General features: G+C 51.0%; 1 protein-coding gene across 1 annotated transcript in view; it reads right to left on the bottom strand.

The window, feature by feature from the left end:
• Positions 1-388: 388 nt before the first annotated feature.
• LOC131901963 (elastin-like) overlaps positions 389-10,336 on the bottom strand; it is a 13,102-nt gene continuing 3,154 nt past the window's right edge. Inside the window, exons 5-16 of the mRNA XM_059252999.1 lie at positions 8,803-8,892; positions 8,652-8,711; positions 7,682-7,849; positions 6,561-6,614; positions 6,002-6,091; positions 5,284-5,331; positions 4,835-4,924; positions 3,144-3,220; positions 2,977-3,045; positions 1,627-1,755; positions 1,480-1,539; positions 389-668 (exon numbers count right to left, since the gene is read on the bottom strand). Coding sequence (XP_059108982.1) covers positions 510-668; positions 1,480-1,539; positions 1,627-1,755; positions 2,977-3,045; positions 3,144-3,220; positions 4,835-4,924; positions 5,284-5,331; positions 6,002-6,091; positions 6,561-6,614; positions 7,682-7,849; positions 8,652-8,711; positions 8,803-8,892 — 1,094 coding nt within the window. The 3' untranslated portion in view covers positions 389-509. The remainder of the gene's footprint in view (positions 669-1,479; positions 1,540-1,626; positions 1,756-2,976; positions 3,046-3,143; positions 3,221-4,834; positions 4,925-5,283; positions 5,332-6,001; positions 6,092-6,560; positions 6,615-7,681; positions 7,850-8,651; positions 8,712-8,802; positions 8,893-10,336) is intronic.

The raw sequence follows: 10,336 nt of genomic DNA, 5'->3' as shown, positions 1-10,336 counted from the left end.
TTGATCAGTCTGCAGCCTTCGTACACCTCCCTCTAAAAATCTCACACCCCGGAGTTGTTTGGCCGGTCCCTCCCTCACCGATTACCCACCTCGCTCCACCTCCGCTTGTTACTAGAAATGAAACCCAGGGCCTCACCCATGCTAGGCAGGGTGTTCTACCCTGAGCCATCTGGTCAGCCTCTTACTGAGGAACTCCAGGCAGATGCTCCGCCACTGAGCTACAGTACTAGTTTTTTTTTTTAATTAATTAGTTCATTAATTTATTCATTCATTTATTTAAGATAGCACTTCACAAAGTTATACAGGCTCTCTATAGAGCAGGCTGTCCTCGGACTTGTGAGCCTCACGTCTCAGCCTCCCGAGTATCTCAGATGACAGGCCCCCTGCACTACCTACCTGATACCCGTTTGCTTTTGCCTGCCCAGGAAAATCTAATGGATGCTTTGTAAGGACATAGGGATGGAGTCCTGGGATGAAGCAGGCCCTCTTTCTCTGAGCTCAAGGGTACTTTATCCAGTCCTTAGAATTCTCCTTACCTGCTCCAGCTCCAAATCCAGGGACACCAGCACCTGCCCCAAATCCAGGGACACCAGCACCTGCCCCAAATCCAGGGACACCAGCACCTGCCCCAAATCCAGGGACACCTGCCCCAAGCCCGGCAGCAGCCCCTGCAGAGAACAGGAAGTAAGCGGTTGTAGCTAATAGGGCCTGTGTCCCTGTAGGGGTGTCCTGCCTCAGGAGCTGAGTCAGGCCCCAAAGGAAGGGGTCCCCAAGGAGTGGCAGCCTCCTACCCAGCTTTGTCCTCCTCTGCTGACTCACCCCAGAGTTCAAGTTTATTATTATTATTATTATTATTATTATTATTATTATTATTATTTTGAGACAGGGTCTCACTAAATAGCATTGGCTGGTCTGGAACTGTAGACCAGGCTGGCATCGAACTTATAGAGATCTACCTGTGGCTGCCTCCCGAGTGCTGGGATTAGAGGCGTGCACTTCCATTCCCAGCTGTTGAAGGAATCTATTTAATACTCTCCCTCACCCAAGGGTCTCATGTAGTCCAGGTTGGACTTGAACTGAAGGCCCTCTTGAATTTCTGGTCCCCTTTCCTCTATCTCACAAGTGCTGGGATGGGATTACAGGCATGTACCACCATGCCTGGTGTATGCAATGCTGGGTATGGAAGCCAGGGCTTCGTGCATTCTAGGCAAGTGCTCCACCAGCTAAACCACACCCTCATCCGAATCTCTGAAATTCTCCTAGTGACCTTCCGTGTGCCCTCATGCCATTGACTCCTCACTCAGCTATCTTGAGAACCAAGACTTGAACCCAGGTCTCCCTCTTGCTGGGTCTGTGTTTCCGAGGCCTCTGCTAGGTGCCATGGGGACCTAAAGACGGTAAGGATGTATCTGAGAGGTTGTTTCCTGTGGCCGTGTGTCCTGGCGACGTGGTTGGGGACAGGAGAGGGAGAGCACTCACTGTACTGGGCTTTGGCGGCTGCCTTAGCAGCAGATTTGGCAGCAGCTGGCGTCCCTGCTCCTGAAGAGAGAGGAAGGACATTGAAGATGGTGCCCATGGAGGCTCCAGGGAACCCCCAGACCCTCTCACTCATCCACCATAGCTCACCAATACCACCAGGTCCAATGCCGATGCCGGGACCAGCTCCAATACCAGTAACACCACCAGGGCCAACTCCACCAGGAACCCCACCCACACCAACTCCACCGGGAACACCACCAACGCCAGGGCCCAAACCTACAAGAGAAGGAACAGCTTCTATAATCATGGAGCTTATCTATAATCAAGGCCCAAACAAAGAGGGCAGGAGCTGGTGAAAAGAGCCCACAGCTACGAGTTAGGAGCTCTGGGTTCTTTTCCTAGCCCCGGCAAAGACTAGCTGTGTGATCTTGGGGCAGATACTGTCCCTTGCTGGGCTTCTTTTTGCTCCTATGTAATAAAAGTCAGAAGTAAATTTAGCAGTTTGTAACCTTTGGAAGGACAGGGACACCTTGGAGGCTTGCTTAAGGATGATGAAGGACAAGCAGTTTATTTCGGTTGTTTTACTTTTTGCTTTTTTAGTACTGGAGAGTGAGTGGGAGGCTTTGAACATGCTAGCCAAGTGCTCTACCACTGAGCCACACCCCAGCCCCTCACTGGGGGATTCTAGGCAGGTGCTCTACCACTGAGCCACATCCCAGCCCCTCACTGGGGGATTCTAGGCAGGAGCTCTACTGATGGTAGTGAAAAGGTCCCCATTTTTTTTTAATCATTATTCTATTATTTACTTTGAGACAGCGTCTCACTAGATTTCCCAGGCTGGCCTCGAACTTTCAGTGCCCTTGCCTCAGCTCTCGGAGTCACTGGTATTACAAGCCAGTGCCACCAGGCCTGGCTCCCAAATTCATGAAGACCAAGTGTCACCAAACCCCCAGCACATGACTGGATCCCAGCTGAGCTCCTACAAGTAGAGCATCCACCGTTAATTATGTCCAGGAAATGTATACATTCTTGGGGCTATTGGAGTGAACTTGACCTCTACCAAGAGAAAGCAAGAGGAATGTAGCCCCTCAAGGGGATACGGCTGGACTCTATCTAGCTTGAGATTCAGAAGAGGACCAGCCCTAGTTGGACTTGGGGAACCAGGCGCTTTTAGAAGTAGGCTGAGGCAGGGTCACAGAGGGGTTGGCAGACCTACACTGCTAAAAGGGAGAGGGCAAGCTAAAAGCTATGAGAAAAGCCCATACTCAGGGCCTGGGGTGTGGCTCAGTTGGTAGAGTGCTCACCTAGCATGCTGGAAGCCCTGAGTTCCAGCCCCCAGCACTGCACAAAGTTTGGGGGCACATGCCTGGAATCCCAGCATATGAGAGCATATGAGCAGGAGGAACAGAGTTCCAGGTCACCCTTAGCTCCTCAGCAGGAGATGTGAGAAGGCTATGGTCTGGGGTCGAAGGTCAGGTACAGATAGGAACAACTTACCATACTGGCCCGCTTTGGCGGCTGCCTTGGCGGCAGCGGCAGCAGCTGCCGCTGCAGGGGTACCTGCTCCTGTTTGGATAAAGGGAGCATAAGATGATGCCCAATATCCCCTCCTCATTTTTACCCACCCCTTCCAGAGTCCACCATGGGTATCCCTCTCTGGGTACCACGGCCTCACACTGCAGACAGGGAAGGGTGCTGAGGTGGGTGGCCTGGGCTTTAGGCATAGTGCTGCTGACGCCCCCTGCTGGACATCTGGACATGTCCCTGTTTTGCTTGGGCTTCAGCGAAGAGCTGAGAGGTGATTCTGAGCCTATGGGATTCTAGCCCTGTTTGGGATGCTCTTAAGTACAAAATTCCTAGCAGCACCTGTACCCCAAGTAATTGTAGGAAATGACCCCTTCCTCATCTTTTAGCCATTTATTTTTAAACACATGTGCATACACACATTTACCAACATTTTATTAGAGATTTAACTAAGGAAGTATTGAATATACAGATCTGTTTTGGAGCTTTTGATTTTTAACAGGTTTCTTTGTATAAATGAGTACAAGAATCACACTATTCATACAAGTCCTCCTTATCTTCTCTCTCTGTCTCTCTCTCTATCTCTCTGTCTCTCTGTCTCTCTCTCTCTCTTTTTTTTTTTTTTTTTTTTTTTTTTTTTGGTAGTTTTTCAAGACAAGGTTTCCCTGTTTAACAGCCCTAGCTGCTCTGGAACTTGCTTTGTAGACCAGGCTGGCCTCAAACTCACAGAGATCTGCCTGCCTCTGACTCCTGAGTGTTGGGATTAAAAGCGTGCGCCACCACACCTGGCTACCCTCGTCTTCTTTCTGATCCCACTTTGTACTTTGAGGCAGGGTCTCTCGCTGAACCCACAGCCTGCTGTTTCTGCTGTCCTAGCTAGCCAGCTTGCCCTGGGGAGTCCCTGTCTCTGTCTTCCACATGCTAAGATTACAGGCAGGCCGCCATGTCCACTGGCTTTTATGTGGTTTCTGGGTATTCAACCTCTGGTCCTTACACTTACTGCAATGCAGATGCTTATGTCCCTGTACCATCTCCCAAGCACCCTTTCTCTTTCCTTTTAAAATTCACGCTTATTTATTTGTGTGTGTGCATGCTCGCATGCTCCCCAGCACACATTTGGGCATTGGAAGGCAACTTGTGGGAGTCATTTCTCTCATTCCAATGTGGAGGTTTCAGGACTTGAACTCAGGTTGTCAGGCTTGGCTGCAAGTGCCTCTACCCACTGAGTGCCCCTTCTTTCTTTGCAACACCGGGAATGAACCCAGGCTCTTCTGTACGCTCAGCAAACACTCTACCTACTACTCAGCCACACTCCCAGCCCTAGCTCCTTTCTGAAAGAAACACAGAAGGGCATTTTTCTCCTGGGTGTGGGGGGAGGGATACAGAAGAGAAATCTTCCAATGGGAAAACAACAACTAAAAGGGCGTCCTTGAATGCCAAGGTCTTTGAATCATCTCCCTTTGATCTCTGACTGGTGTATGGGAAAGGACCTAAGGTCACCTGAGCAAAGGGTCCTCTGTTGGTAAGGAACTAGAAATGCCTCAGAGTAAAAGGCAGGTCAGTCCACTCTGGGTGACACAGGGATCTCCCACAGAGCTGGCTGAGTCTCCCCCAGCATGGAGAGGCTTGCCAGAGATCAGCAACTGGGTCTTTACAGAGTGCTCCCCCTCACTCAACTACTTTAGGGGAAATGGTCCCCCTTCTTCCCCACTCATCTGTGGGGTCAGTTTTCCTATCTGTAAAATGGGGTCAGTTTTCCTATCTGTAAAATGCCAAGCCCCAATCCCATAAGACTATACAAGCCCATCTCAGGATGGGGAGCACAGCTCACCTGGCACTCCCCCAGTGCCTGGTACACCTGGTATTGCTCCTGCCCCTGCACCTGGCACTAGGCCTCCCAGGGCTCCGGCTCCACCAGCACCTGGAGGAGAGAAGAATAAACACCAGTGTTCACCTCATCCATCCATCCATCCATTTATCCACCGCCACCCACCCAACCACATGTATATGTGTATGTGTGTATGGATAAATGGAGAGGGAGGTTGGGGCAGGATTGTCTAGCATCTTCAATGCAATCCTTTGGAGTGAGCTGGTGAACAAGGTACCAATAGTCTGAATAGCAAATGATCATGGTGGAAGAGCTGAGTGTGCCTTAGAAGGCAGACGGGGGCTGTGGATTTGCATCTTTGCCCTCGAGGCCCAAGTGTGAGGTTGCTCTGCCCTCACTCAGAGCCTAGGCTCCACAGAGAGAAGGGCATCAGACAGGGCAACGTTACTCACCGTACTTGGCAGCTTTGGCAGCGGCAGCAGCAGCTGCTTGGCTTGCACCTGCAAGGAAGAGAGAAGAGCAGGTGGGTATATGGATAGATGGGTCAAAAGGGCGGAGTAGTGGGAGGACAGGTGGTCAGGCAGGCAGGGGAGTAGTACACAGTTAGAAAGATGGATGGATGGGTGTGTGAATGGATTGATGGATGGATAGGTAAATGGATGGATGGGTGTGTGAATAGATTGATGGATGATATATAAATGGAGAGATGGATAGATAAATGGATAGATACACAGATGGCTGGATAGATGTATGTGTATATGTATGGGTAGATAAATGGATGAACAGAAGATAGATGATGCATAGATGTGTGGATAAATGAGATGACTAGGTGGATGGATACATGGATGAAGAGGCAACAGATTAATGGGTAGATGGATGGATAAATAGATGAGTGGACAGATAATGGATAGATAAATAGATGGTTGGATAGATGGATGGACAGATAGATAAATGGGTGGATTGATAGATAGGTGGAAAAATGGATGGATGGGTGCTCTTTTGCCTGGATTGCTGCTGAGCAACGACCATAGCTTTCCCTCCCTTAAAGGCTATGAAGATTACCTCTACCCAAACCCACATCAACTCTCCAACTCCCTGCAGGACTTGAGACCCCTGCTCCTTCTCCCCCAGCTTCTCAGAGATGGAACTAAAGCTCACGGGGAAGAATACCTCCGAGTCCAGCTCCAGCTCCAACACCATAGCCAGGAAAGCCCCCAGCACCAACTCCATATGTTGGAATGCCAACTCCACCTCTGGCTCCTGTGGAGGAGAAAGAATCCAATGAAAAGAGACTCCTGTGAGGCTGGGCAAACTCTGGAAGGATGCTCATTGGCTGGGAGAAAGGATGCGGTGTATGCTTCCTTTAAGCTGGTCTCTGAGGACAGGAAACTGGGATTCCTGGGGTCCCGTACCAGTCTCCTCCATGAAGTATGAGTCTTCCCTGGTTCTCTTCCCTTGGTATGTGGGGAAGTATCGCTTTGTTATGGAGAAGTGAGTGGGTTTACTTCTGTCGTTTGAAAGGACTTTAGCCAGAGTATGGAAGGGTAGGGACACTATATAGACTAGGGATGCCATCCTGGGATGGCCCTATCACTCAGCAGCATGGCTTCATGGTTGGAGACAATTGGAGAGACACAATCTATCCTGGGATCCAATGGCTCCAAGTAGCTCTGTTTGGGGCTTTCTCTGGGCCAGTGGAAGCCAGAACAGGGATGGCCAGGGCACTCACCATATTTGGCAGCTTTGGCAGCAGCTTTAGCAGCAGCAGCTGGTGACACAGCCCCTGGGGAGATCAAGAGGGACAGGGATCAAGACTGCTCAGGAGAGAATGGAGGAGAGGTGGTCAACGTATACCCCTCGGTCTACCTGTCTGTTACTCCACCTTTGTTTATTCTCTGTAGAGCTGAGATACTCTGCTGTCTGTCCTTAGATCTCAGTCCACCCACCCACCCACCCATTAACTCTCTGTCCATTTGTAGATTGATGGATAAGATAGATAAGAGATGGACGAATGTATGCATGGATAAATGGATAAATGGAAGGATGGAGGAATGAGTGGATGGAAACCCATGTATCTATCACTTAATCACCTGCTGTTGCATCCATCTCCCCATCAGCTTACCCACCCATCTGCCTGTCTGTCCATCTATCAATAGCCTACATACCCACCTGCCCGTGTACTCATCAGCTTGTCTATCAGCCTGCCTATCTGTCTCTCCATCACCTTAGCCACCCATTTGCTCCTGCATCCATGCAACCATCCATGCATGCACCCAAGTATCGATGTATCTATTCCTGCATCCATTCTTCGAAGCACCTATGTAGCTTCCTACCTGCATGCCCATCTGCTTTTCCATCTACTGATGCATCTTTCCTAACTACTCTTAGCCCATGTATTCACTCATTCTTGTATCTATTCAGCCTCTGCTCACTCTCTCATTGGTCAGTTCAACTGCCCATCTACACGACCACTTCTATGGCCACCCACTTGACCATTTACCAGTCTATCCACTTACTCATCTATCTCCCCTTTACTGAGAGAACCTACTTAGCTAAGGATGGGGGCATATTAATGAAAGGCACGGTTCCTGCCTCGGCAGCATACTGTCGATTAGGAGGGAAGTTGGAGAGGCTGCTGTTGCTGGAAGCTAGTTAGAAAGTTGTCATAGTCCAAAAAAGGAGGGGATTAGACTTGGCCAAGAGTATGTATAGATGAATGAATGAAATAGACTTAGGGAGCACCTGAAGTCTTGGCAATACTCTATATTGCTTACACACACACACACATGCACACACGCACGCACGCACGCACGCATGCATGTGCACGCGCGCACATAGAACCCAGATTACCTGGTCCACCCACGATGCCTGGGCCTCCGATACCAGGGCCCCCAACACCTGGGATGCCACCAACACCAACACCTGGGATGCCACCAACACCTGGGATCCCAACACCTGGGATCCCAACACCTGGGACCCTAACTCCTGGTCCACCAGGTACTAAGCCTCCAGCAGCTCCTGTAGATGGAAAGAGGATTGTCTCAGACTGAGCCTTGTGGGGACCTCTGCAGGCCTCCCAGGGCAGATGTATAGGTCAGCTTTGGGACCACAGTCCAGATGCTGAGTGCAGCATCACATGCAGATGGGTTGGTGATTTCTCTACAAGGATCCAACTCATCAGAGAGCTGGAGATGGACTAAGATGGAGCCCAGAGAGACCTCTAGTTTGGATATGTAGCTGGGAAGAACATAGTCAATTCCAAAGCAAAATCAAAATATCTGCTATAGGCACCTAGGCTATGGTTTTTTGTTTTTTTTTTTTTTTTTTTTGTGTGTGTGTTTGTGTTTTGTTTTTGTTCTTTTGTTATCATGTTTTATTTTGCAGTATTGGGAATTGGAACCAGGACTTTGCACATGCTACCACTCTACCACTGAGCCACACCCCAGTCCCTCACTGGGGGCTCCAGGCAGGTGCTCTACCACTGAGCCACAACACCCCAGCCCCTCACTGGGGGATTCTAGGCAGGTGCTCTACCACTGAGCCACAACACCCCAGCCCTTCACTGGGGGATTCTAGGCAGGTGCTCTACCACTGAGCCACACCCCCAGCCCCTCACTGGGGGATTCTAGGCAGGTGCTATATGGCAGCATCTCTTCCTCTACAAAGTCCATGCAGAGTAAGAGCTTCCTTCCAGGTAGAGTGACCAGGATGGACCAAAGCTTCCCTTTGGAGAAGGTCAGAGTGCCCGTAGGTGATCAGAGGCAAAGTCTCCCACGTTCATGCAGAGCCCCAAGCCTGCTGCTTCTCAGGGGACACTCACCATACTTAGCAGCCTTAGCAGCAGCCTTGGCAGCAGCAGCAGCTGCGGGAGTCCCAGCACCTGGGAAGACAGACAGGCCCAGAGGATGAGGCTCTGCCCCGGTGGCTCCCCCGAAGACACCTCCACCCTCTCCGGCTGGGAGAAACATTACCTGCAATGCCTCCAATCCCAGGAATTGCTCCAGCACCACCAGGAATGCCAGCCCCTCCAACACCAGGGAGGACTCCAGCTCCTCCAGCACCTGCTGGGACAGAGATGGCACCATGTGGCTCCCTGGAGCTGCTTCTGGGGCCAGAAAGGAAGGCTCCAGCGGTGCCAGCATATTGTGTGTGTGTGTGTGTGTGTGTGTGTGTGTGTGTGTGTGTGTGTGTGCATGAGTGTACTTGTGTATGTACACGAGTGTCAAGGCCGGAGGTTAATCTTGAGTACATTGCCTCCGGAACTTTTTTCCTTTTCCCTCTCTCACACGTATGTACATGTATATGCATGTTTCTCCATGCACGTGGGAGCCCATGCGTGTGGGTGTTCATGCATCTGTCTGTGCATGTATGCAGAGGCCCAAGTTTGATGTCGGGGGAATCATCCTTGATGATCTTTCACTTTATTCATCCAGGCAGACTCTCCCAATCAATATGGCTAGTCTTACAACGTGGCCTGACTCTGAGGAGTTCTCCATCTCTGCCTGCCTAGGCTGGAATTACAGGTGGGCCATTGCATCGGGCATCTCTGTGGGTTTCTGGGTGGGGGTGGGGGATCCGAATCCCAGTCCTCCTGCTTACAAAGCAAGCACTTTAACCTCGGGGCCATCTCCCCAGGCCCCATCTTGATTTCTGAGACAGGGTCTCTCACTTGTACCTGGACTGTGCCGGCTAACCTGGCTGGCCAGTGAGTCCCAGGTATCCACCTGTCTCCACCACTCCAGCGCCCCCTCGCCTGCCTTTTTAATGTGGATTATGGGGCACGAGACTCAGATCCTCATGCTTGGGTAGCAAGCACTGTGCCGACCGAGTTATCTCCCTAGGCCCCTTACTGACTGCTTTTGTGAGACAGGGTCTCAACTAGGTAGCCCAGGCCGGCCTTGAACTCTCAATCCTGCTGCTTCGGCCTCCTGGTGGGATGCTGGCTTTTTATCCATCATCCTCTTGCCCAGAAACAAGCCTCAGTATCTTCAGATGGGCTTGTTTGGGAAGGTTCCTACCCCAGAGCTCTTGGGTTTGCCCCCAAAGTGTCCGTGTTGACACGCTTATTAAGGGAGTCCAGTGTTCACAGACAAATCCCCTTCTAATCACTGCTACATACTGAGAAACCACAAGCTCCGTTCCTTGGGCCAGAGGGGCCCCCAAAGGAATGCTGAAGGCTTCCTTTCCCTGTGTTCCAGAGACTCAGCCAAATTTATAATCCAAGTGTCTGGCTGCCCGGCTCTGGCAGACCCTCTCTCCAGGCTCTCCAGCTCCCATTTCCCAGCTATTCCCACCAAGCCTGATTTGCCAAGGGGCCTCTGTGCCTGGAGAAAAGCCTGGGGCCCTCTACAGGGCAGGACCAGTTCTTCCTCTAACTTCTGCATCCCTCCCCTCAGCTGGTAGGGTCTTCTGTCCCCACTCCCCCTGACCTGGAAACAGAAAGGCCTCCTGGGTTGGGGAGAGAGGAGAGGACTTGGGCTCTAGTGAGCTGACCTCTATCTGAAG

Source organism: Peromyscus eremicus, unplaced genomic scaffold, assembly GCF_949786415.1.
Source record: "Peromyscus eremicus unplaced genomic scaffold, PerEre_H2_v1 PerEre#2#unplaced_865, whole genome shotgun sequence".
Classification (NCBI taxonomy): Eukaryota; Metazoa; Chordata; class Mammalia; order Rodentia; family Cricetidae; genus Peromyscus; species Peromyscus eremicus.
Note: the sequence above shows the minus strand (reverse complement) of the source record. Positions and strands in the feature narration are given on the sequence as shown.